This window comes from Lampris incognitus, chromosome 18 (assembly GCF_029633865.1).
Source record: "Lampris incognitus isolate fLamInc1 chromosome 18, fLamInc1.hap2, whole genome shotgun sequence".
Classification (NCBI taxonomy): Eukaryota; Metazoa; Chordata; class Actinopteri; order Lampriformes; family Lampridae; genus Lampris; species Lampris incognitus.
In genome coordinates this window covers 26,812,910-26,838,734 of record NC_079228.1, presented here as the reverse complement: position 1 = coordinate 26,838,734, position 25,825 = coordinate 26,812,910, and the positions used below count along the sequence as shown (strand labels likewise).

The 25,825-nt window shown below is 41.8% G+C and overlaps 3 protein-coding genes across 7 annotated transcripts; 1 reads left to right on the top strand and 2 right to left on the bottom strand.

Moving 5' to 3' along the window:
• Window positions 1-468: 468 nt before the first annotated feature.
• Window positions 469-7,719, top strand: LOC130128587 (sodium channel subunit beta-1-like). 2 transcript variants are annotated; one of them, XM_056298231.1, is made up of 7 exons: window positions 469-491; window positions 1,458-1,549; window positions 1,668-1,834; window positions 2,827-3,064; window positions 4,078-4,219; window positions 6,837-6,911; window positions 7,410-7,719. In XM_056298231.1, exons 2-6 carry the CDS (start codon window positions 1,501-1,503, stop codon window positions 6,904-6,906), a joined length of 666 nt encoding a protein of 221 aa, XP_056154206.1. In that variant the 5' UTR covers window positions 469-491; window positions 1,458-1,500; the 3' UTR covers window positions 6,907-6,911; window positions 7,410-7,719. The 2 variants fall into 2 exon arrangements, with proteins under 2 accessions (XP_056154206.1, XP_056154205.1); XM_056298230.1 differs by lacking the exon at window positions 469-491 and having other exon boundaries at window positions 1,331-1,549.
• A 184-nt stretch (window positions 7,720-7,903) lies between these two features.
• naxe (NAD(P)HX epimerase) lies at window positions 7,904-15,854 on the bottom strand. 4 transcript variants are annotated; one of them, XM_056298229.1, is made up of 7 exons: window positions 15,841-15,854; window positions 15,039-15,212; window positions 13,925-14,033; window positions 13,091-13,201; window positions 9,933-10,043; window positions 9,363-9,510; window positions 7,904-8,592 (listed from the first exon to the last, which is right to left on the bottom strand). In XM_056298229.1, the coding sequence occupies exons 2-7, from the start codon at window positions 15,206-15,208 to the stop codon at window positions 8,393-8,395; spliced, it is 849 nt and encodes a 282-aa protein (XP_056154204.1). In that variant the 5' UTR covers window positions 15,209-15,212; window positions 15,841-15,854; the 3' UTR covers window positions 7,904-8,392. The 4 variants fall into 4 exon arrangements, with proteins under 4 accessions (XP_056154204.1, XP_056154201.1, XP_056154202.1 ...); XM_056298226.1 differs by lacking the exon at window positions 15,841-15,854 and adding an exon at window positions 15,668-15,715 and having other exon boundaries at window positions 7,905-8,592; XM_056298227.1 differs by lacking the exon at window positions 15,841-15,854 and adding an exon at window positions 15,687-15,709 and having other exon boundaries at window positions 7,905-8,592.
• A 298-nt stretch (window positions 15,855-16,152) lies between these two features.
• Window positions 16,153-25,819, bottom strand: LOC130128202 (lamin-A-like). Its single transcript, XM_056297823.1, has 13 exons — window positions 25,523-25,819; window positions 24,483-24,840; window positions 22,617-22,773; window positions 22,052-22,177; window positions 21,711-21,881; window positions 21,149-21,274; window positions 20,274-20,494; window positions 19,372-19,645; window positions 18,850-18,957; window positions 18,634-18,753; window positions 18,113-18,169; window positions 17,481-17,675; window positions 16,153-16,987 (listed from the first exon to the last, which is right to left on the bottom strand). Exons 1-13 carry the CDS (start codon window positions 25,671-25,673, stop codon window positions 16,952-16,954), a joined length of 2,100 nt encoding a protein of 699 aa, XP_056153798.1. The 5' UTR covers window positions 25,674-25,819; the 3' UTR covers window positions 16,153-16,951.
• Window positions 25,820-25,825: the final 6 nt, after the last annotated feature.

Below are 25,825 nucleotides of genomic sequence, written 5' to 3'. Positions count from 1 at the left end.
AATTGACACTTGCAGTAAACCAACACCTGGGGGCAAGCCTTGCATGGCAGCGCACGTCCAGCGTTGTCTCTCTGACGAGCGTTTTACCGCAATGCATCTGCAGCGTCCTCTGATCTGAGCGGCAGAGGCGCTGTCGTCGGCACCGTCATCGTACTTTATACATATCTATATTTAAAAAGGATATTCTGGGATATCTGGAGAAGGGCTTCGACGTTTTTGTCGTTTTTTTTTCCTGGTCCAGCTTCAAATTCTTTATGGGCCCGTGGGCGCTCGCGCAGTTGTATCTGCAATGTCCGCACGACCAAAGCATCTCCTGCTGGAGCCCGGGGTCATCAGATAGCCGGTATTAATGTTTCCACATTAATCCCGAGTAAATCATTTCTCCATCAGGAGAGGAAGGACGGACTGTTTTTGTTTGTTTTTTTGGTCGGAGAGACGACTCACCTTGGGAAAAGGAGGCCGTCATATTTGGAGGGGGCAGCGCCGGGACAGTATGCTTTAATTTCAGATTATTCAAATTGTTGACTCATCATCTCTAGACCACAAATTTACCACGCAGTAAATATCGGTAGCCAGTACGAGGGAGACCTTCGATAGCTTTCCAAGAGCATGCATTTAATTATTTATTCTGCAGCCTTGTGATTAAAACAAATACAGTAAACAATTTAAGAGATTTGCAAGCTTGTAGTGGCATGTTGCACACGGTATGAAAGGATGCACACGACGATTATATAAACATTTAAGCATCTATAACAACCTCGTTTGTTTGGAATTTGTCAACAAAAGATCTCTTTTAGAGCATGCCTCCCTGGGGGGGTCTAATGATTGCCGGGTGAATTTCATATAGGAACCCCAGGGAAAGAATAATTAGATCTTGGGTGTAGATTCAATAACATTGTGGGTTATTGGGCTAGATATCCCGATTACTCCATTGTCTATTTGACTATCAAGAGCAAAAATAAAATCCACAGTTAAGATAGATTGCAGGCCTCTTCTCAAAGCGGCAATAATCAGCTCAGTGTTGTAAACACTATAAATCTGTTGTTGACTTGAGCCAAAGAACTGAGGCACTTTAGGTTGTTTCATAGGATTGTACATGTAGATATAAATATGGATAGAATATACAGGTATAATTTAGGGGTTTAAGGGAGGCCTATTGATGTTTTGCACTGTATCATGCATGTTTAGCTCAGCCACTTATAAGCCGCTTGTTTACTTAGCCATACGTATGATTAAAACTTGCACTTTAATGATCCATGTAGGCTTTTTAAAAATCAAATGTGCATAAAATCTAGTCTTCCTAAAGGAAAACAGAAAACTATTGCTGATATCTTATGTGCACAGTCCATGATACAAATTTTTAAAACCGTTCATTCAAAGCCCCACAAGTCTCTTGGAGCCCGACGTGAGGAATCTTACTTTCCGGACTTTGGGTCAAATTTATATACATTTTGTAGGCTCCTCATCCCATAAATCGGTGCCACTCTTACATCTGGTGACATGGAAGCTTTAAATCTACTGTTCCTTTCTCTGCTGTGCACCCTCTTTGGTGAGTTTAGTTCATTCTTTGCAAGCTTGAACAGTTTTGTATAAGTTATTTGAACCAAGATCTTGAAATATTCATTTTAAAAGCCGCTTCCTTCTTTCCTTCCCCCTCTTGCAAACAGTGTACCAGTGCCATGGAGCCTGTGCAGAGGTGGACTCGGACACTGAGGCGGTGGCTGGCAAAGGGTTCAAATTAGGCTGTATCTCCTGCAAGATGAGGAGCGAAGTGGAAGGTTCTGCTACCATTGACTGGTACTTCCAGCCTAAAGGACAGAAAGTATTTAACCTTGTGAGTAAAAATCCACCATCGCCCATCCTTGACAGTCCTTATGCTGGCACAAAGCCTAAATAACACAACAGGCCCCTAAAAATTTGTTGAGAGTGCATATGAGTTACACAAGCGGTCTCAAAACAATCCTGTCACAGACCGCATTAACTGGAGTCCATCTCTTAGCACATCGCTCACTTACGCAATGCACCGCTCAGCTCTCTGTAATTCTGTCTTACTCAAACACACACGCGCGCACGCACACACACACACACACATGCAGTTTGGAATCACATGATATTGCCCAATGCTGAGGTCAGCTGGTAGGTTAAGATTGAATAAATCCTGACATATCAAACTAGAGATCATTAAAGATCCTGGGATGGCGGGACATACAGTGACACACCGGGGTGCTGACCTTTTGCAGAGGTCAATGGCAGAGGCAGGATGCTGCAGCTGCTATTGACCTGCTCCATGTGACAATGATTGAACTTAATGCAGCCATGTTTACTTTGCAGCGCCAACCAATATAAAATCATCAAAAGCATTGTAAGTTTCTCTCTGAAAGATGGTCATTATCTGATTAAAAAAAAGGACAATGAAAACAAAAACCACCCACCAACCTTGAACATAAGCAAAATTCACTCAGGAAGCACAATTATTTAGTCACATCAAGTGGGCCCTGGTATAACTTGTACCGTCAATAATGATCATAATCTGTTTTTGTAGCCAGGTAAGTTTACACATTCAAGGGATTTGAATTGATGAGCTTCTCACATGATGCACAAAAGACGTAACATCGTGATTATAAAAGCAATTTAACAAAGTAGACAGAGAAAGTAAATTTAGTGAATAACAGGTCTCTTCTATATGGCATGCTCCAGCATCTAGCAAGCTAGAAGTTACTATAAGGTTCACACCTCACTCGCCTGTGTTTGAATTAAAAGTAGAAAAGCCGGTGTTGCCTTGAACGATAGCCCTCTGAATCAACGCCCGTGTCACCCTGCTTTCAGATATACAGTTACGACGAGGACGGCCCCTCCATTAAAGATGAACACTTTGAGGAACGCGTGGACTGGAACGGCAGCAAGAGGGGCAACGACATCCAGGATGCCTCCATCTATGTCTTCAATGTCACCTTCAACGACACAGGCACCTACCAGTGTGACTTCAACCGCATTCTCACCTACCAGAACTACGAGTACCACACTAGAGTCAGGAAATTTGTGCACCTCACTGTAGTGGCAAAAGGTAATGGTGTAATTTTCTGCACTGTAACAGAAATAACTAGCTTATGGGGCATCCGGGTGGCGTGGCAGTCTATTCCGTTGCCTAGCAACACGGGGATCACCAGTTCGAATCTCCGTGTTACGTCCGGCTTGGTCAGGCGTCCCTACAGATACAATTGGCCGTGTTTGCAGGTGGGAAGCCGGATGTGGGTATGTGTCCTGATCACTGCACTAGCGTCTCCTCTGGTCGGTCAGGGCGCCTGTTCGGGGGGGCGAGGGGGAACTGGGGGGAATAGCGTGATCCTCTCACGCGCAATGTCCCCCTGGCGAAACTCCTCACTGCCAGGTGAAAAGAATCGGCTGGCGATGCCACATGTATCGGAGGAAGCATGTGGTAGTCTGCAGCCCTCCCTGGATCGGCAGAGGGGGTGGAGTAGCAACCGGGATGGCTCGGAAGTGTGGGGTAATTGGCTGGATACAATTGGAGAGAAAAAGGGGGGTGAAATTTAAAAAAAAAACCCAAAACACTAGCTTCTTTAGTTTGTTTTAATTACTGAGGATTGCAGCTGCAGCGAGATTTTAGAACAATGGCAAAAGCAAAAAAAAAGAAAAAAAAGAATTTAACACCTGTTTAACAATGGGCCCTCTTTTATGAAACCATTACTAGCTGGAGGACGAAAGGACATTATGGATAAAATAACTTCTGAATCACCTTAAATCCGTTGCTTAGAGAAAGACAAAGTTAAACGCTTGAAGATAAAACCGTCAGTGCGTTTAGAAATAGTGAGATTTATTTCACAAAAGAAATCCAAAATTGATTTGTAGCATTTAGAGTGAAAACAACTCAATTTCAAATGACTACAAAGATAACAGCTAGCATCCTCTAAAAGAGGCTCCAGAAAATTGTTAGTTGAATTTTCAGCAGTCAGCAGTTTTTTGTTGTTTTTTTCTTTTCCTGACGACCTTTTTTGAAGCGTGTGATAAGTGCTGTGTCAGACTGTCTGATGGGTTGATTTCCTCGCTCTCCCTGCGCAGCCACCAGAGGAACCGCCTCCATTGTTTCCGAAGTGATGATGTACGTGTCAATCATTGGCCTCCAGGTCTGGCTCCTCATAGAGATGATATACTGCTACAGAAAGATATCAGCAGCGGGAGAGGAAGCGTTACGAGAAGCCGCGTAAATATTTGCCAAATAATCTACACGGAGCTGTGCATGCATGCATGTCTGCTCTTTTGAAGAATGTGTCACCTTTCGACGCATCTACGTTCCAACGCAAAATAGACTCAGTCAACATGTGTTGTTATGAGCATTTGATGTTTAAAATTACCTTTTAAAATGTGTGTCATCCCGAAGCAAACACGCAGATTTGTCGAAAGTGACACATCGTTTTGCAAGGGCGTACACAGACGTGTTCTCCCCCGAACTCCGTCCAGTGTCTTCTCATATCCAACCTATGCTATCCATATCTAATGACAATCACAGAAAGGTGAATCAGTTCATCTGGACACAATGTGTATTGGGAGAAACGTTTCATCACTCATCTAAGTGACTTCTTCAGGGAGAAAATCGTAAATGGGCTGCATTTATGTAGCGCTTTTCTAGTCTACCGACCACTCAAAGTGCTTTACAGTGTACGCCTCACATTTACTCATTCACACACACATTCATACACCAATGGTGGAGGCTGCCACGCAAGGTGCCAACCTGCTCATCAGGAGCAGTTAAGGGTTCAGTGTCTTGCTCAAGGACACTTCGACACGCTCGCTGCAGGAGCCAGGGATCAAACCAGCGACCTTCCGATTACTAGACGACCCGCCCTACCTCCTGAGCCATGCCGCCCCTAGAAGAAGACATCTTCGGGGAACGACCACCATCCCTAAACTGCGGCGGTGGGGGCAGTATATCTGTCGTCATCTTACAAAGCTGTGATTGCAATTATTCCCCAATCCTCTGTGAATAGTACACATGGCCATTGAAATTCCAGTATATGGTCACAGCTATTTGCATATAAAACTGTTTTCGGTCGTTATGCCACTGTATTAGTTATAAGGGTGGGGATACTTGCAGTCAGTTGAGACTGAAGAGGTCACTTAGATGAGCGATGAAACGTTTCTCCCAATATCAAAGAAGGCTGAATCAGGTCATCTGGATACAACATTTATTGACGGATACGTTTCATCACTCAACTAAGTGACATCGTCAGTCTCAACTGACTGCAGTATCCCCAACCTTATAAAAAATACAGTACAATACAGTGCCTAACAACTGCAACCAACGACCAGTTTCATATGCAAACATGGGTGTGACCATTGATCATGTGTACTATTCACAGACGATAAGGGTTTGTTGCAATCACAGCATTGTAAGATGGCGACAGATGTATAATGACCAAAATCAACGACCAGTTTCATGATCAAATATGGGTGTGCCCATTAACTAGAGTTTCGATGGCCATGTATACTATTCAGAGGGTTGGGGAATAGTTGCAATCACAGCATTGTAAAATGGCAACAGATGTACTCTTAGCCCCCCCCCCCCCTCGGTTCAGGGATGGTCGTTCCCTCTTAACGTTCAATCCGTCGTTCTTCCCTATCAAGGATGTGCACATCCTCATCCCTGAAAGAGTGGCCACTGGCCTGTAGATGGGTGCAGACTGTAGAGTCCAGGCCTGATGTGTTAGCTCTCCTGTGTTGTGCCATTTTTTTGGCCAGCTTCTGTTTAGTCTCCCCAATGTACAAGTCACTGCAATCCTTCTGGCACTTAACAGTGTGCACTATATTGCTCTGTTTGTGCCGGGGGACCCGATCCGTGGGGTGGGCCAATTTCTGGCGCAGCGTGTTTTGGGGTTTGAAAGCAACTGAGATGTGGTGTTTAGAAAATACACGTCTCAGCTTTTCCGACACTCCCGCCACATACGGAATAACCACTGGTTTACACTTAGGCAGCTGTTGTCCTCTCTTCAATTGGCTGGTGCACTGTTTAGGCATGGGAAAAATCCCACATTAAACAGGCCCTGGTTAAATGTGGTTATTCTAACTGGGCATTTGTCAAAGCCAGGAAGATGTCCAATACATCCGTCTATACATCTGTCACCATCTTACAATGCTGTGATTGCAACAATCCTTCATCCTCTGTGAATAACACACATGATCAATGGTCACACCCATATTTGCACATGAAACTGGTCGTTGTTTGCGGTTGTTAGCACTGTATTGTACTGTATTGTTTATAAGAGTGGGGATACCTGCAGTCAGTTTAGACTGAAGAGGTCACTTAGTTGAGTTATGAAACGTATCTGTCAATAAACGCTGTGTCCAGATGAACTGATTCACCTTTCTGCGATTTCCTTACCTGGATTATTGAGCATGCATAAGGACACTATAGCTTCAATGTGTTAACATTAGTGTTAACTCCCCTGGGTCCCCCCACTGCCCCCTCCCCGTTTCATTTTGTCAGTTTGTGCTCTTACCCTACTCAGTTTCATACTCGTCACTGTGTTTCCACTCATCTCACGTGTTCACTTGTGTCTCTTTGTCTGACATGTCTTGCTCCCTCTCTCTGCTTGTCATGTTGTCATCTTGTCCGTACCGTGCTCTGTCAACCTCGTCCCTAGTCAAAACCAAAACCTCCCATCTGTAAGTGGAAAAAAAAAGAGACTGGTTCATTGTCTTCTAGCTATATGGATGTGTTTTTACATTATTCCACTATCATTATCATGGCTGCACGTCTCATGTTATTTTGCGAATCACTAGATATTTTGATAACTATTTCTTTTTTTTTTTTGTCCCTCCAGAAATGCTGAATATTTAGCAATAGCTTCGGAGAGTAAAGACAACTGTGCAGGTGTACAGGTCGGGGAATGATACAGGTACGACTGTAGAGATCATTTTGTTATAACAGTTATAGAGTTAGTTTTATTCCATATTAGAGTTTTATTAGAGTTTAGAGTTTTAGAGTTTCTTAAGAGTTTTGTTCCACATTTGCTAGCACAAACTTATTATAGTACTTTCTAAAATGACAGGTGGTAATCTAAATCCTTGGTTGACAACTTACAAAACTTTCAAGGATGTCTTACTTAAGTATATTGATTTTCAATTGTGTCATGTACCTATATATTCACAGAAATATAGCTATTATCTCTGTTGTATACACACTGAATGATGGACATCAAGTCATGAGTGTTTTCCAGAAGGGATATGTGGCATTTTGGTTTGGTGTCCAGCATGTACATATAGTGTATATTAACCCCCACACATGATTTTCATATTGCCGATATATGCATATTTTAGACTGTGGCTATTGGTAGATATTTTTCTTTGGAAAATGTCTTATGAAATGCATTAATGCATCTCATCCCTCTGTAAAGGCTCAATCCTTGAACTGACCGTCTTTCAGCTCTTGGACTGCATGAAGACATCATTATAAAAACTCTTTCTCAAGTCTGCACAGAGGACAGATGGATATGACATACAAAGGAAGCATGGTACCAGCACTGTACATATAATAGCTCCCAAAAGCATGCACTGCACTTATGTTATTAACCATTATGCATCATTGAGCCTCACTGTTTAAAGTAAATGTATAAAGTATTTGCAGTACTACATTTGTATAAAATAAAAGTGGCACTATGATAAGAGTCTGTTTGACTCTTGGTGATTGATTGTTAATGAAGGCTTTTTACTATTTCAGCAACACCATGTAATGTATGACTACAATGCACAAAACATGCACAGTAAAGGTTAATTATGAAATAGAATGTGATAGACTACAATAGACTGTCTTCCTGGTTTAATTAAGTCTTGCTAGTTGTACATTCAATGAAGTCTTAAGATGTGCAAATAAAAACTGTGCAAATAAAAACAGAATAGAAGTGGTTTAGATGTCTTTTTTTAATGATAATGCTTTTCCATTGTGAGAACTTTACTTTTATTTGGCAGCATGTCAGCATCTGAATATGTTGAACAGATGATTAGCAAAAAGTGGAAAAACAGTGGGGTGGGTCATTGTCGCAGAAAATCTCAAATATTCCAAACTACACATAATGGATGAGAAACTTTTGCAAAGATCGCTAAAGCCACCACGCTGTGAAGGGAGTCGGTTAGTTGTGATGACTCCTATCAAAAAAAAAATAAATAGAAAATCGTTCTCACATGAAGTTCGCTATTAGAGATATTTAGCCCAACCAACCGCAAGGTCAGAAATGGTAACCTCTCATCATGAATCTGAATCATTTGACAACTTGACTTGATTCACAGTAATGTGATAATCTGGCAACATTTATACAATTTCACTCCTTAAAACACTGTTAACCGAATTTGCCTAACTCATTCTCTTAACCAGCCGGCACCTCTAAAGCTTTAACACACAGTCAGTGTCAGGGTACTCGGGCAGATTAAGCTGGTACTTCTTCTCCAGGGCGGGTGGGACAAACCGCCCTCCCAGATAGTGGTACCGACCTCTGAACAGGGAGGCTGACTTCTTCGGGGCAGTGAGGGAGATGAGCATATCGGGCTGGAGTCCCCCTGTGCTTCCTTGCTCCACATCCCAACCTTTCAAAAAAAAAAGAAAGAAAGAAGACGATACTGTGATCCCAAATAAAATAGGGAAAGCTTAACTGCTAAAATAAACATACCTAATATTGTTGAGAGAAAAAAAACTTCTCATTATGGTTGTGGATGTATTTGCTTTCAAAATGACTGGCTAAGAATGAAAATGTAGATATTTAAATGTGACCTGAAAGTGACGATTAGTCAATCTTCTTAACTAGCACAAAGTACAATATGTGACAATAGCACCGCATTATTAACAATCAGTGATAATGTAGTCAAAGGTCAACACCTCAGCATCTGAACAACAGATGTAATGACATTTCATCCATTCATCCATTAACCCGAACCGCTTAACCTACTCTCAGGGTCGCGGAGATGCTGGAGCCTATCCCAGCAGTCAATCACTGGGCGGCAGGCGGGGAGACACCCTGGACAGGCCGCCAGGCCATCACACAGGGCCGACATACACACACACATTCATACCTGGGGACAATTTAGTATGGCTGATTCACCTGACCTACATGTCTTTGGACTGTGGGAGGAAACCGGAGCCCCCAGAGGAAACCCGTGCAGACACGGGGAGAACATGCAAACTCCACACAGAGGATGACCCCCAAGTTTGGACTACCCCGGGGCTTGAACCCAGGACCTTCTTGCTGTGAGGCAACCACGCTAACCACTGCACCACCGTGCTGCCCATAATGATAGTCTTGTTGTGGAAATCCATCTTATTCCCTCTGAAAATGTTCAAGTTATTTGCTGGAGCCTACCAGAAGGGATGTCAATGCTGGCTATGGGCACAGTGGTCTTCTTTAACACATCCAGGATGGCACCAAAAGGCTCTCTCACAGCCCCCTTGAAGCTGAAGCCAAATATCGCGTCTATCACCAGGTTGTAAGCTCCATCAATCACTTCGGCCTATGCAGACATTTTATTAATTTTCATACATTTTAAGCATTGCACCTTATCACCTCTTATTTCGCCTGTGCAATTCAATCCTTGTGCATGTATCTGAAGATTGTTGTGTTGCCGTGTTGTTATTCTATGTTAAGTACACAGAGAGAGCCATGAGGCTGGCAAACCTACATGGCCAATAAACATGATTCTGATTAACGTTTAAAAAAGTTTGCCACTGTACATCGCCTCAACAATAATACCATCTATCTATCACAGTTCAAAAACAAATAGTAAAGTTGCACGAATCAAAGCTCATAGAGGTTTGGTTTTTTTTTTTTTTTTACATGCATTGACTTATCTTTTAGCTCCAACAGGGCAGCAATTAAAGTAACTACATAAATGCAAGGGCAAAGTGGTGCTGAAGATCTGATAAACTACCATACCTCAGGCATCTCAGTCAGGAAAGGAATCTCCATCTTCTCACACTGGGTGGTCAGGCCCTGGAAGAGTGGTTTGTTTGGCCGTTTGGGGTACAGTATGGTGGGCTCATAACCCTGTAAGCAAATACAGGAGACTGTTCAGAGATTAGCAGCAAATAAACAGGCTACTAACACATGTGAAACAGGCACGGCTCCAGGATTTCAGTTTTGGGTGGGCCAGGCCAATTATGGATGGGCCTGGAATTCCCTAGGGGGGTCCGGGGGCATGCTCCCCCGGAAGAAAATTTTTCAATATTGATATTTTAAATGCATCAATTTGGTGCATTTTGAGACCAAAATCGAGCTAGATAGAATAACAAATGTAATCACAAAAAACCCCTCATAATTCATGCTACATTGACAAAATGAGCCAAAATGTTAAAAATGACTCAGTGCAAAATATATATTGCTTGAACAGCAGCAGTACCATCACTTGCCAATGTTGAAAGCCAGTGAGTGACCATTTTGAACTATAATTCAATCACTGACCGACCAATAGAGGGCGCAACAGGTCTGTGGCCAGCAACCACAGCCCAATCAAAGGCCCTGTCCCAATACCCACCCTACGCGCTACCTAGAGTGGTGCAGTTTGGTATTACAGCGTTGCGTAGGGCATGCAAAGTCCCCTTTGGGAAGGAGGTTTAAATGAATTGAATTGGGACGCCTGCGTAATGCGAGCAGAGCAGCGAGCCAGTATTTAGAACTCGCTCATAATGTTATCTGTCATGTAAAGACATGCGTGTCTCATGAACTTGCTTGCGCATGAACATCAACATATAAAATTATGTTTATAAAAACTATTCTTAGCACAAAATCATGCGATTATTGGCTGATTTCGAATCATTTATGACTAAATGAAAATTTGTAAAAAAAGAAAAAAAAATTTTTTTGGGGTAGGAAAATTGTAGGGTGGGCCTGGTGAAAAGTGGGCGGGCCTAGGACCGTCAGGCCCACCCATAACGCCGTGCCTGATGTGAAATTACCTTAAAATGTAATTGTCTCCATCGCATTAGTTTATCATAACACCATCAAAGCATAGTACCAATTCCAAAGTCAAGTTGTCATTGTAAATAATAACAAAAAAAATTGTCTGACCTCTTTGGATCAATAAAAGTGAATTGCCCTCTAACAGTTAAAATAATTACCTAACAAGGAGATAGTGTACTATCCATGCAAAACGACCAGACCAAGCATTACATGTGATAGAAAAAGTAGTGAAACATAGATACACAACAAAAAGAAGCGCTGGATTAAAATGCCGCCTCAGCAATTTACTGAGCCATACAGCTGGTAATAGTTTTCTGCTGGGCCATTTGAAGTGAAGATCACTGAATTCATCGAGGGGGCACTAATCCAACATGTTATATACGGTGCTGTGAAAAAGTATTTGCCCCCTTCCTGATTTCCTCTATTTTTGCATATTTGTCACACTTAATTGTTTCAGATATTATGTTATATCTTTTATTACAAAATGTAACATGAGACGTGGAGAACCGAAGTAGAGAACCTAATTAAACACAAAATTCAGTTTTTATTTTTTAAAAGGGAGAAAACTTATCCAACCACCAACTAACCCTGTGTGAGAAAGTAATTGCCCCCTTAGTTACTTAAAAAACAAAAAAATCAACCAATTTAATTTAATTGATCATTGAATTTACTGATCAATTTAAATTGATAAATTAATTTCAATTTAATTGATCATTGGATTCAATTAGAGCAGACACACCCAGGCCTGATTACTGCCAGCCCCATGCTGAATCTAAATGGGATTTACATAAAATCTTACCATCAATGTGAAGTAGGCTACAGGGTCTCAACAAGCAGCACACTCTGCTGCCATCAAAAGAAATTCCAGAAGAGATGCGAAAAAAATTGTTAAGGTATATAGGTCTAGAATACCCTGGTACTCCAGCGAACCACAGTGACAGCCATTGTCTCCTTATGGAGGAAACTTGGAATAGTGGGGAATCTTCCCAGGAGTGGCCAGGCTACCGAAATTCCTCCAAGGGCGCAGCGACGGCTAATCCAGAAAGCCATAACAATAAAAAAATAAAAAAACAAGACAACATTTAAACAACTGCAGGCTTCTCTAGCCTCAGCTAAGGTCATCGTTCATGATTCAACAATAAGAAAGAGACTGGGCAAAAATGGAATTCATGGAAAAGTTGCAAGAGGCAAACCACTGCCAACTTAGAGAAACATTGGCGCTCGTCTCACATTTGAAAAAAAAGCACACTGACCCCCAAGCCTTTGGGGATAATGTTCTGTGGACAGACGAGTCAAAAGTGGAACTTTTTGGAAGGCAGGTCCTGTTATGTCTGGCATAGAGCAAACACAGCATTTCACAATATGAACATTATACCAACAGTCAAACATGGTGGTGGTGTGATGGTGTGGGGATGCTTTACTGCCTCAGGGCCTGGAAGACTTGCCATTATTGCAGGAACCATGAATTCTGCTCTCTGCCAGAACATCCAGAAGGAGAATGTCCGCTCATCAGTCTGTGATCTGAAGCTTAAGTGTAATTGTGCTACGCAGCACAACAATGACCCAAAACACAAGAGTGAATCCACCTCAAAAAGGCTCAAAACAAACAAAATTAAGGCTTTGGAGTGGCCTAGTCAAAGTCCTGACTTGAACCCCATCAAGATGCTGTGGCATGACCTTAAACAAGCAGTTCACGCACGAAAACCCTCCAATGTTGCTGAATTACAGCAATTCTGCAAAGAAGAGCAAGCGCAAATTCCTCCACAGCGATGTGAAAGACTGATCTCCAATTATAAGAAGCATTTGGTTGCAATTGTTGTTACTAAAGGTGGCACAACCCGTTATCAAGTTCGCCGGGGCAATTACGTTTCACGTGGATGATATGTTGTTCAATAACTTGTTTCCCTCAATAAGTGAAATGATCATTTAAAAATTGTATTTTGTGTTTACACGGGTTCTCCTTGTCTTATATTACATTTTGAATGAAGATCTAAAACCATTCGGGGTGACAAATATACAGAAATGGAGGAAATCAGGAAGGGGGAAAATACTTTTTCACAGCACTGTTCTTTTTTTTTTTCTTTGACATTAAGAGCTGTCTCAAAGGAGTTGGAAATTGAGGTGGAAACACTCACAAACAGCTTCAGATGTCTAGCGCAGACCAAGCCATCGCCTCCATTGTTACCTGGTCCACAAATCACGAGCAATGTAGGTCTGGCCTTGACCAGAGAAGTGACTGGGTAGCCCTGGAACAAAGAGAAGTTTGAAATGAATACAAAAATATTTTAAAATCATTAATCAACAGAGCAGATTGACATTCCTATTCATTTTGACAGTCTGGGATTTCAGCAGCAACGGAGTGATGGTTCAAGACGAAGCACTTAAAGTATTTCTTTGATTTAAACAATTCAATCAGAGGTGTGCTTGTGTGTGCGCTGTCCAGACATGGGTGTATATACACCAATTCATCATCATTGAATGTACTTAATAAATCAAATTTACTCAAAAAATTACAGGTTACTTGGAGTTTGTCTCAACTGCTGATTCAAAGAAAGTTGAATCAGTTCATCTGGATACGTTTAATGTCAGATATGTTTCATCACTCATCTAAGTGACTTCTTCAGTCAGAACTGACTGCTGGTATTCCCAACCGTTATAAACAATACAGTTGCATAACGACCAAAACCAACGATCAGTTTCATATGCAAATATGGGCGTGACCATTAACTAGAATTACAATGGCCATGTGTACTCTTCAGAGAGGATTTGGGAATGTCTGCAATCACAGCATTGTTAGATGGCAACAGGTGTACTCTTAGCCCCCCCCCCCCCCGGTTCAAAACTCGGGCCTAAGAGTACGTTATGAATTGAGCACCCAGTTAAAAGTAACACGCGTTAGCACATGCTCTCCGCAGCACCACCTGGAAAACTACATTTTCTGGGAACTAATGTTCCTTCAGGAATCTCACCCTAGCGACTGCTGTGGCACAGCTAAGCCCGGCTAGCTCCATCAGCTGGTCCACACTGAAGCCGTATTCACCAAAGAGCTCCTCATCTATGTGCTGGGCCTCCTCCTGCCTGTGAAACAGAAGCAACTGGAGTTCAGGATTTAACATGAACAGTTATGCATTCAGCTATGCTCACATATGATGCATACACGACCACATTTGTAACCGGGGACATAGTTGTACAAAGTGCTGGCTGATATGGAAAATATAATAATAATAATAATAATAATTTTATTTATATAGCACCTTTCTAAAACAATGTTACAAAGTGCTTCACAAAAAAATAAAAAATACAGATAAACCTGACAAGGCAGGAATAAGAGTAAGATCAAATAAGAGTAAAATTAAAAACAGTAAAAATAAAAACAAATATCAAACGTTTGTAAAAGCTTTCATAAAAAGAAAAGTTTTAAGACGAGATTTAAAAGAAGCTGAAGACTTAGCTTGTCTTAGCTCAGCAGAAAGATTATCATCATAATAATCATGGGTAATTTTACATGATATGGATATGAGCAGGATAAGCAGTTTGGATAATGGATGGATAGATATAGCATATCACAATATATGGAGGGCATCATATACTGATGTATATTGCACTGATTGTATTGCCCTTTGGAGACTATCTTGTGATTTTGGGCTATACCAGTAAATTTGACTTTGTATATGCTTACAAATACAAAAATACCATGTTTAAGGGTCCAACTGAGGTGCATCACATTGAACTGTTTGTTAATATAAAGTACAACGTCTAACCAAAATTAGTTTCGAATAATACCCCCACAAATATTCTTGACCTAATTCCATAAGAGATTTAAGATAATAGATTCTCATTATCATAGAAACAAAAACATGTATCAAGATATGACGATATCAGAATTTCATCCCAATGTAACTGAATGACGATAAAAGATCATCTTGAATTACTGCACAGCCCTTGTTATAAACTTTTTTTCTTGGCTTGTTCATAGTCCCTCGCTCAGTCCCTTACTTACATGCACATACAAAATACACATTCAGTCACATTTTCTCTTTCCCTCTGTAATATTTCACAATAAACTAAGTGTAAATCTCATACCCAAGGTATTTAATCGACTGGGCCATGGTTGAAGTTTGTCGACTACTGAAACAGTCCTTGTGGTTGTTTGTCGCACTGGCCAAGGGACAAGTCCCCCTCTGCGCGAGTCCTCTGGTGGCCCGTGACGTCACCAAGAGCCCAATCCCAACCAGAGCCCGAAGACTCAGCATCCAGCTGGATCAAACACCCAAACACACATAATCATTAATAATGACGGTGACATTACAGTCTGAGCAACATACTTCGTACATTGCACAGAATGTAATGTGATTGTAAAGCCCTCTGAGACTAAACTATGACTCAAGGATGTACAAATAAGTCTCCCTTGACTTGACAGACTGTGGCAGAGGTATTGAAGAACAACCGGCTTGTTGAGAGAAAAACGGTAGCTGTGTACATTCAATTATTAGCAAACCTAAAATAAAGCCTGTTGAGGTCGAAAGTAGCAAACAGACTGCAACGTTACTGCACCGAAAAGCACTGTTAAGAACTCACATGCCATGTACATCTATTTCTAGAAAAACGATCGGAAACTTTCACCAAACGTTAGTTCTCCTGGCAAATGCCTTTGAATGCACCTTAACCTATGTGGAGAGGCAAAAACACTATGCACAAATTGAATTATGTACTTTAGTAACGCGTAGGAACCTTTGCAGGACAGGCTTCCAGAGTTTATCTCCCCTAGACCAACGAAAAATACTTCCGGGTTTGGAATAGATACAGATTTCAAAATAAAAGATCCCCATTTTAAAATAAAAGTTCTCGACGAGAGCGCAAACAGCGTGGAAAACTCATCCATTACCCAAACCGCTTATCTTGCTCTCGCGGTCACGGGGATGCTGGAGCCTTTCCCAGCTGTCACTGGGCGGCAGGCAAGCGGGGAGACACCCTGGACAGGCCGCCAGGCCGCCACAGGGCAACAGACTACTAAGCATGCCTCTGAGAAACGAGAGACAGACGTTCTCATACTTGACTTAACAGCACGTTTTGTTGAAAAAAGAGTATTATTCTACACGTAATAAAAAAGGCACTCTACCAATTAATCAATTTATCAGTGACTCAAACATCATATTATATTCATCAGACAAAGGGGGCAGCTTTCTTGAAATGTGATCCAAGTTTATTGACGTCAGTCAGATACACATTTCAGGAGTAACAAGACTGGTTTCAAAGCACTTTATTAAGTAAAAAAGAGTTTTTTTTCTAAATTCAAAATCAGAAAACAATTTCCAGTAAACAAAAGTCACTAAACTACACCGATAAAGAATTTATTGCGAACGAGGGCTCGAGATTTATGTGGTATGGCGTTCACAATACTTAAAAATTGAGTGAATTTTAAGTGAATCTGAACCAACTGTTCTGTGAACGCTAATGAAGTGATACAGAAAGAATAAGGTAAATGCTACTGAGAGGATTTTAAATGGGAGATAATGAAATTAATCATGGAACTCCAATACAAGCAATACAGGAAACTAACTTGTTGTCCTCAGTCCATGCAGGTTATGGATTTGGGATTTGAACCACTTTCATAATTTTCCAAGCCAAAAAGGTTTTTGAGTTTGTTTTTTTTTTTTAAATTTTGCCATCTGAATATAAAAAAAATGTCTAAACATTGTTGGGACTTGTGAAAGAGGCTGGTATATCTAAGGGAGCTTACCAACCATGGTGTTACACTAGAGCGTGGCTCGCAGTAATTTCCCCATTCTCAATAAAACAAACAATGAAATCAAAATCAGTGGAGTTCTCTCCATACACAATTCATAGTAAATAAATGTTTCATAGGTATGCATTCATAATTCATCATCAAAACAGTATAAGTTTGCATTGTATACATCATCTTGATTGTTATCAAAAGTATATGAATATCATTAAACTATATTTGAGTTTGGATGCCCCAACGTAGATCCGCTGCTTCACATGATTGGACAGGTCTCCATCCTAGCACCACTCTGAGAGAGAAAGAATAAAATCAGCGGACAGAAAAACAATTATAGAAACACTACATCCCATTTACTGTAACTTCTTTGTAAAATGTAGAGAGTTTTGTATTAAAATAGATATCAAGCATTTGCACATCTGCAAGATAACTGACATAAAAAGGTCAAGATAATTTATGATATATCTAGGACAGTCAGTAAATAAACTCCTCATTTGATTGTTTGCTGATTTAAAGGCCACTGTAACCTCGGTATTTTGATTTTCTGTGTGTTGAATTTAACTTAGTAATGTTTTTTTCCCCAATGGATGTATATCTTCCTGAAACAAAATTTCTCCAATCTAGTGATACAATTGGTGAGACATGCAGCAGCCCAATGACTGCTGGAATAGGCTCTAGCATCCCCACGACCTGGAGAGCAGGATAAGTGGTTTGGATGATGGTGATACAATTTCCTGAAATATTGATGTATTGATCTCGTTGGGTCATACTGCTGCAGTGCCCACCTTGTGAGGTGTGCTGGTGCTGATGACATAGGAGTGTGGGAGAAGCCCCTCGGCAAGTCCGCCACTGCGGAAGGATCGGGAAGCTGAAGACACGGAGCAGTTGCTGGACTTGTCTGAGGGCAGCCCACAGGAGCCGCACACCACCGTCCGGCTCCGCAGATTGTACTCACTGTCCCCACATGTGCTGTGGGCCACCTAGGATAGTGAAGAGAGCAATTGATCTCTTGTTCCTACTGCATGGAATAAAACCTCTCCCCTCCCCAAAGAGTTATCCTTCCCTCTATGCTAAATATATGTGCAATCATGATACTGCAACTGTCTGCTAAATCAATTATGTTGTGTCGTGTTGTGTTGTGGCGTGTCATCTTGTGTTATGAATGTGATGTGATGTGTTGTGTTACATTATGTTACGTTACTTTATGTTCTGTTCTGTTGTGTGGTGTTTTGTTGTGTTCTGTTCTGTTACGTTATATTATGTTCTGTGCTGTTCTGCTGTGTTGTGCTCTGTTATGTTACATTGTTTTTTGTTCTGTTGTTTTGTGTTATGTTATGTTATGTTATGTTATATTGTTATGTTATGCTGTACTTTTTGATGATACCTGATGTCAATTTTACATCATTTTTTTCCTCACCATGTCATCGTCGTCCTCTTCCAGCTGTGTGCGAGTGACCTTCCTCATTGCCATTTCCTGAAGGAAAACCCACACAGAAGTTTCACCACACACTGCATTGCTGTTTAAATATTAATGGACGATCTCTGTGTGAAATCCAAGATTACATGATAAGGTTCATTTGTGAATCATTTGCAACCCTTCGTAGCTCAGAAGATAAATTATTACATGAACACTGTAAGAGGTGTATGCGCTCTTCGCACAGTAAATTTCCCAGCCAACTAAGCCATTTGAGGCCGGATTTCTGGAGATTTATGATGGCATCGCCTGATGTCCTCTCCTTCAATGTAGTGGAACAGTGGGTGAAGCTGTTTGGTTGAACTAGTCTTTCATGTGTAGCCCCCTAATTATCAGCACAAAGGATTTAACACCAGACCCTGAATGTTTCTAGGATTATTCTTTCCTGACAAAAGCATATATCATTTTCTAGGTTATATAATTAGAGTACTATGCTATTTAAATTTTAGAATAAATAAAAATACCTCTCCATTGGCGCTGATCAGAGTGGTATGGAAGAGGTCTCCAGTGCCCCAGGAGGCCTGGTTCTTCCATATCAGGTCAGAGGGAGGATTGTGGCTTCCACCAGCACCTGAGGCCCAGATCTATGGCAACCATGAAACAGAGCTCAACTATCCATCAAACTGTTTCCATCATGGGGCTGTGAAGCTGTGATACAGCTGCAAGCAGGCGTCGCTTACCGTGACTCTCTGGCCTGCTTTTAAGGTGAATTTAGAGGGAAACTTGAAGGAAATGGGTGTGCCAGATCCCACTTGTCGCTTCACCTGCCAGTTCCCCAAATTCTGGTCCTGTAGGAGTAGTTTGATGGTTAGATAAATTAGAGTTGGACTTTTTGTACCATTAGCTGAGAAAATCTGGAAACGTCGAGTAATTCTCATTCTTCAGTAACTACAGTATGTCTTTAATGGGTGATGTTTCATCCATAATGTGCACCAACAGAGTGACTCAGTTGCAGATTATGAAGATTATGAAGACTATTAAAACTGAGCATGAAGATTATGAAGACTATTAAAACTGATTATAAAGACTATTAAAACTGAGCATGGCCTGGCTGTGCTCAGTTTTAGTAGGTCTTACTTTGTGAGAGTATGGCAGGATGTCTTGTAAAATGCTGAGTGGGTTCTGGCCATCCTTACCTCAATCAATTAAAATCCAACTTAATCGCAATTACATTAACTTTGCTGTCATATGTGTTTACTCACCTCATCAGCTTTGTTGCTGAGCCTGACATATTTCCCATCCTGGTCCACCTCGTCCACGGTCACCCGTCCACTGGCTGAGGCCTGCTGGGTGATGCGTGTCCGGGCGACAGTGCCCCCTGTAAAGCTGGACACCTCGCTGTCATTGTCATTGGGGCGGCGGCGCTTGGCGGGGGAACTCTGAATGGTGCAGTGGACGGTGCGGGAGTGTCCATCAGAACCAGAGGAACGACTTCCTGACACTCTGGTCGGTGGAGGGCTGGGGGACAGACGCAGCCTGAGGGGATGGATGTGACCCGTGAGAGAGGGAAGGTGTAAATTTAGCGAAGGCAGGGGTAGCGTATGAAGAAGAAAGCAAACATGCATGTAACACAGTCAGACATCATACATGCATGCATGTATGTCAGAAGTCATACATACACACATGAATGTATGAGAATGTATGAGAAGACTTTGGACTTTGACAAAGAGAAAGCAGACAGGCTTTTGCATGAGTAAATTTTGTATCAGAAAAATGTTTTTCTAGCTGCAGGATTACTGTCATTATCTTTATCTACCTGATGAGCGCAGATTTGTTGATTATCATTCAAGGTTTCTTTAAGGAATAATGAGACACAATATAAGTACTTTTAACATTAAGGGTATTTTCTCATCCAGGGCTTTATTATAGAAATTTTACCGCCCTCAACCCAAACTGAATAAGTTCACAGTTTCCCTCAGACCGAAGCTCATGAAACAAACCGATAGCCTATTTGGAAACATGCTGTTTGAGAAGTATTGCTGCAATCTTCATATTTACTTAGCATTAACATATCCATAACAGCTTGTTCAGGATGAGAATTAGCGTTTTGCTCAAAGGCAGATTGTCTCCCTTACTACTGGGACACACCACGGGCACACCGCACCTCTGCTCCTCTCCCTCCAACAGCTTCCTGTAGGCACATATCTCCATGTCAAGTGCCAACTTGACATCCAGAAGCTCCTGGTATTCATCCAGCTGCTGTTGCATCCGCTGCCTCATCTCAGCCATCTCCCTGTCCTTATCTCCAAGCAGGCGGCGCGAGGTGTCCCGCTCTCGAGATAACGCCTCCTCTAGGTCCCTCACCTTTGCCTCACGGGCTGCCAACTGCGTTAGACAAAAGAAGATTGTTTGTGAGTAAATGGACTTGGACTGTTCAGGCCCCACTACTTGCTCTAGGGCAGCTCAAAGTGAACGACTTCAGCCATGGACAAATGGACATATTCTGTGTTTATAACTAATTGATATGTGATCCTGTGCAGTTGCAGAATCTAAATCAGCATCAGAGTCAGAAAGAGAAGGAAGGGAAAGAGAAAGAATATGTGGAATAATGGGATTCTATGTAATGTGTATGTGTGGGAAAGTCAGTGAAAGGTCAGTAGGTAATGCATGGCACTGCCTCCATAAGGATAGGCATCATTGACTTTTTATTCAGTAGTAGCCTGATTGTATCAGTTGTTTGTTTATTGTACTGTACTTTGAGCACTTCGAACTATATTTTATGTGTGACACTTAGTATACAAATAAAGATTATTATTATCATTACTATTATGTTAGGCCACCAATGCTAAAAATGTATGCGTTAATAGCTTTTCACGGTACTTTGCATTGACATAGTATATACTGAAGGGATTAGACTATGATGAGCACACAAATGTGAACCACATAACAGGCACCCCCCCATCCCGCTTATCCCAATTGGGATAAGCAGCTTGGATAATGGATGGATGGATAACAGGCACATTTAAAAGTGCAGCATACCTGTTTCTGCAGCTGGCTGAGCTGGGTGGACATGGACTCCAGGCGGGTGCGTGTCTGCTGGAGCTCCTCATGGGCGGCCCCCACCAAGTTACTGTTCCTGTCGGCCGACTGACGAGCATTCTCCAACTAACAAGAGAAACAGCAACACACACATACACACACAAAAAAAGACGAACTTACCTAGAGTCAGAGAGGATAATCTGATTCCAATAGTATTTGCACATACTTTTCACTATCTATTGTAACCTGTGTAGGTGGCGCATGCATGGGTGTCAAAAATAAAATGAGTGTCAGAAAATGAATACGATAATCATGAATTACTACAACAGCAGTTTAACATACTCAACTTGCCACTCTCTGAATTTTCCTATTGTCCCATCCCATCCACCCGTCTAGCGCTCCATATGGATTAAAACTATTTTAAACCATGTCTGTTGTGCCATCTACATCTCCACTCAGACAATCTTTTATATTCCAACTTATTTTAAAAATACAATGACAGAGAGTATCTGTTTTCCTGTTAAACCTTTTACAAAATACCTAGGTTGGACTGATGGGATACCTTGGAATTGTAGGTCTTCTCAAGCTCGTCCTTGTACATTTTAACCTGCAGTTCATGCTGGGAGCGTATCTCCATCAGGGCTTCAGAGAGCTTGCTTTCAAAGTCTTGCTGGTGGCCATTATCCAACTCAACCACACGAGATTCATGACGCCGCTTTGTCTCTCTCAGTTCCTGTTGGAGAATCGCCCATGGGATGCAAAACCAGAACCAACTAGATTTTAATTCAATTTACATACAGGTGTGAAATAAAAATGGGACAAAGGGGAGATTTTCAGGTTTGTTCATGTTTTTGATGTAAAAAAAAAAAAAAGAAAAGAAAAAGTGTCACCAGGACGCCTGACCTCAGAGAAGAGGCTCTTCTGGAACTCCAGCTCCTCTTTGAGGGTCTGGATGCGATTCTCTCCATCTACCCTCCTCAACATCTCATCCTGTAGCTGCTTCCTGGCATCGCCCAAACTGGTCTCCAGCTGTGAAAGACAACAGAAGTTTGCCGTTAGTAAAAAGCAATCCACAATCCTCCTGGCAGGTTTGCAGCACAAAAGTGGGCAGCAGTGGGATGAAGTTAGCGAGGAGACAACCCTTTCTATCAACACTGCCCAGGTCCTTTAGCAAGAGTCTGGACCACTACCAACTCCAGTAACACTGTTTAGCTGCGGAATTTAACACTCTGACCTCGCTGTAGAGGTGTGCAAGTAAAAAGGAAAATTTCTCTCTGTGAATCTCACATCTGCCAACACATTATAACTAAAACAGGCAAATACATTTCACAAACTGAAAGGGCATTGTAAGATAGCCTATTTGGAATAGCATCACAGAAGAGCTGGTGTTCTTGGGAGCTGACTGAAGGGGCACTTTGTCCAGGATGTGTTTCCGCTGGCTTTAAACTTGCATGCGGGCTGCATTTACCTTGATAACCTGGCCCTTCAGGTCTCTCCCTTCCACCTCGAGGTTACGCTTCTCTCCCAAGGCTGTTGTCAAGGATGCGTCTTTGGAGTTCAGCAAGGCCTCCAGGTCTTTGAGCCTCAGCAAAGCTGCTGCTAAATCAGACTCCTTCTTTGTGTTCCTGAGGAAAAAGGAAGGGCAGGGGCTTAGATTAGCTCAGTTACATGTCTGCGGATGTGTCAAGGTATCTATTTCTGCAAAGGGAGCATTGCAGAAAATCGGGCGAAAAAGCAGGTTACTGCATTCATTTCATAATAATCAAAACTGAATTTCTTTTGTCAAGTGAAGTCAAATCTATTTGTAAAGCCCTAAATCACAGTTACAGTCTGAGGGCTTTAACAGTCAGACAGTGAGAAATAGGAAGCTAAAGTAAACAATAATGGACAACACCCTCTATGCTTAGACCCTCGATTCAGATGAGGAAAAACTCGTTTAACAAATCAAATGGAGAAACCACAGGGAGAGCATTAGAAGAGGCATGGATCCATCTTCTAGTATGGATAGGTGTGGAATAAGGGCAGAGCCGGCAAGCTAGACAGTGCAGTAACAAATGTAGAAACAAAACTCTTGATGAAAACACATAAGAAATACACTTAATAACAACACTTAATGATAACATAGCAATGCAAAAAAGGAAAAGCGGATGCTGAAATAGTACTGCATGCAGAACTCATTTTGAAGTGCAGATAGTGGAAATTGACATTTCTTGTGCATGGTCTGATGAAATAAATCTGTGGGCTATTTTGGGAAAAGGATGGAAGCCTAGACAAAGTATTAAAAAAAAAGAAGAGAAAAAAAAGAGGAAAAGGTCTCTGTGTTTCCAGCCCTGTGCATGAGTCATAGGCCACAATTATCTACATCCAATGTGACGCGCCTGGTAGCCACAAGCCACAACTGTTGGTGTTTAGCTTAGGCGTTGCCACGGCAACATCCTGGCGTTGCCAAACACCCGGCTGTCGTCGTCTCAATATTTATGGAAAAGTAATGGAGGCAAGAGTGGAAGCCTCCAAACACTGCCACGTATTGTTGGATGTAATGATCACTTTTGAGAAGGAGGAGAAAGGCAGGAAAGAGTTAGTCATCAAGCTCTGGATGTGGCTGCATGGGAAGGCCTTGCTGGGATGGAAGTTAAATGTTAGACTCAAGGCTGAGCAAAGTGCTGCCGTGAGCAATGGACAGAGTATGCAGTCAAAGGGAGTGGCCTGGGCAGTGCACAGGAGTTGAAAAGTATACCCAAGAAAAAAAAGAAAAAAATGAATCCACTCTCTGCTACTGTGGTTTCTATGTGATATGACTACACTGGATATAAATAATGCAGTTAGAGTTCCCACCTAAATATAAATTGAACACACCGTGCACTCAAATTTAGATGAACAAGATTGGTGCTCAGAGTGAGGGGGGTTGCAGGAGCCTCCAAGCTGTTAATTTCCTCACATGATCATCAAAAACACAAAATAGCTTGATCGCTGGTATCTTGCATCTGATGTTTAGTTTAAAAAGAATGTAGTCCTCGGTAATTTTACTGTTTATGCTGCCCTGTTATTTTTCTTTTTTCAGGGACATGGTCTCTGAGTTCCACAGTTTTTGTTCCCTGATGCGTTCTTACATAATACTTCAGGGGGGAAAAGTTAGGTCCTGAAAGCCCTCTTAGATTACTGTCAATCATAGACTTCCAAAAAAGCCACGGAGATTCTGAATCAAAAACTGAAGAAACCACAAAACATGCATAAACTGGCATGCATGCCTGCAAACAAACATTTTCACACTACACACACACACGCTTCAGCAGATCCATTTAAATTTGAATTGGAGAGTTACATTGTGATCTACCTGGCTTTGAGTTCCTTATAGTCCTCTTTCAGCTTTCCCAGCTCCAGCTGCAGACGTGCCCGCTCCTTGGCCACAGAGTCAAGAGTCTGACGGGCATCAGCCAGCTCAGTCTCATAGGCCACCTTCAAACCGGTCAGCTCACGGCTGATCTCTGTCTCTGACTCGGTGATTCGCAAACGCAGGCCAGCATTCTCGGCCTCCAGCGATCGAACCTTGTCAATGTAGACGGCCAGGCGATCATTGAGATTGCAGAGGTCTTCCTTCTCCTGAAGCCGGGTGATGCGGTTGGGGGAGAGTGGTGAGCTTGCACCTCGAGGAGTGCCTTTCTGAATGGGAGTTGACATGGTAGGCTTGTAGGCTATTTTCATAAAAACACAGACATGATGGTCACCTTTCTGTTACCAGAGTCAAAGTCAGAATGACTGTGAATAGAAAAAAAAAATACAGGAATTTGTGCTGGTTTGTGCAGGGACATACCAGCATTAAAAACGGTCATGCAATGCATATTCAGACATAGTATAATGACAATAGGACCAGAAGTACAGTAAAAAATGACATTGAAAGACATACATTAAATGGTACACCACACATTTTAGTCAAATCTGTGTTTAAAAAATTTCACAATCAAAAAAGAATTAAAGAAACGATGATGAAAAACCTTTCTATTAAAAGCAAATTTATGCTTTTGAGGGCACAGTGTACAATAGGATGAATATTAATCCTCACACAGTCTTGACAGAGACAAGTTTACATGGGAAAGTAAAACAATTTTCTTTGTAGTGCATTTTTTTTCCTGCAGAGTTCGGTCATACGGAAAAGTTCAAGGATTAGATTGATATGTCAAATAAATTGTACCTGTATAGTATATACTAATAAGAGCTGGCAGCATGTATTTGAAAATGCTCTGAACACTCCTTTGTTTGGAATACAAGAAACAACAGACATTAACAACGGAAAGGCATGGGAGTGGTCATTAATTCCACCCAAAGTGAAAACCTTGTGCTTTTTATAAAATATACCAATTCAACGGCAAGATTTACCTGATGATCTGAGGTTTGAAGTATTGTTCAAGGTTGTTGGTGAATTTCCCAGGCAAAATCCCTTTTTTTCCGTCACTTCTTTGACTCTCGGGGCTCCACCACCACTCACACTATCACTGCACTGACTGAGAGTTAATTTGTGAGTGCCCATATAGGAAAACGTGAGATGGCAGGAGAGAAGAGGCCGGCCTCAAACTTGGCACTGCTAGGAGGGAGTTCCTCTCTTTCTGTCCTCCTCCTCCTCTTCCTCCTCCTCTGCCTCCTCCTCCGTTTCTCTCTTCATCCCCGTCTCTTTGCAAGGCA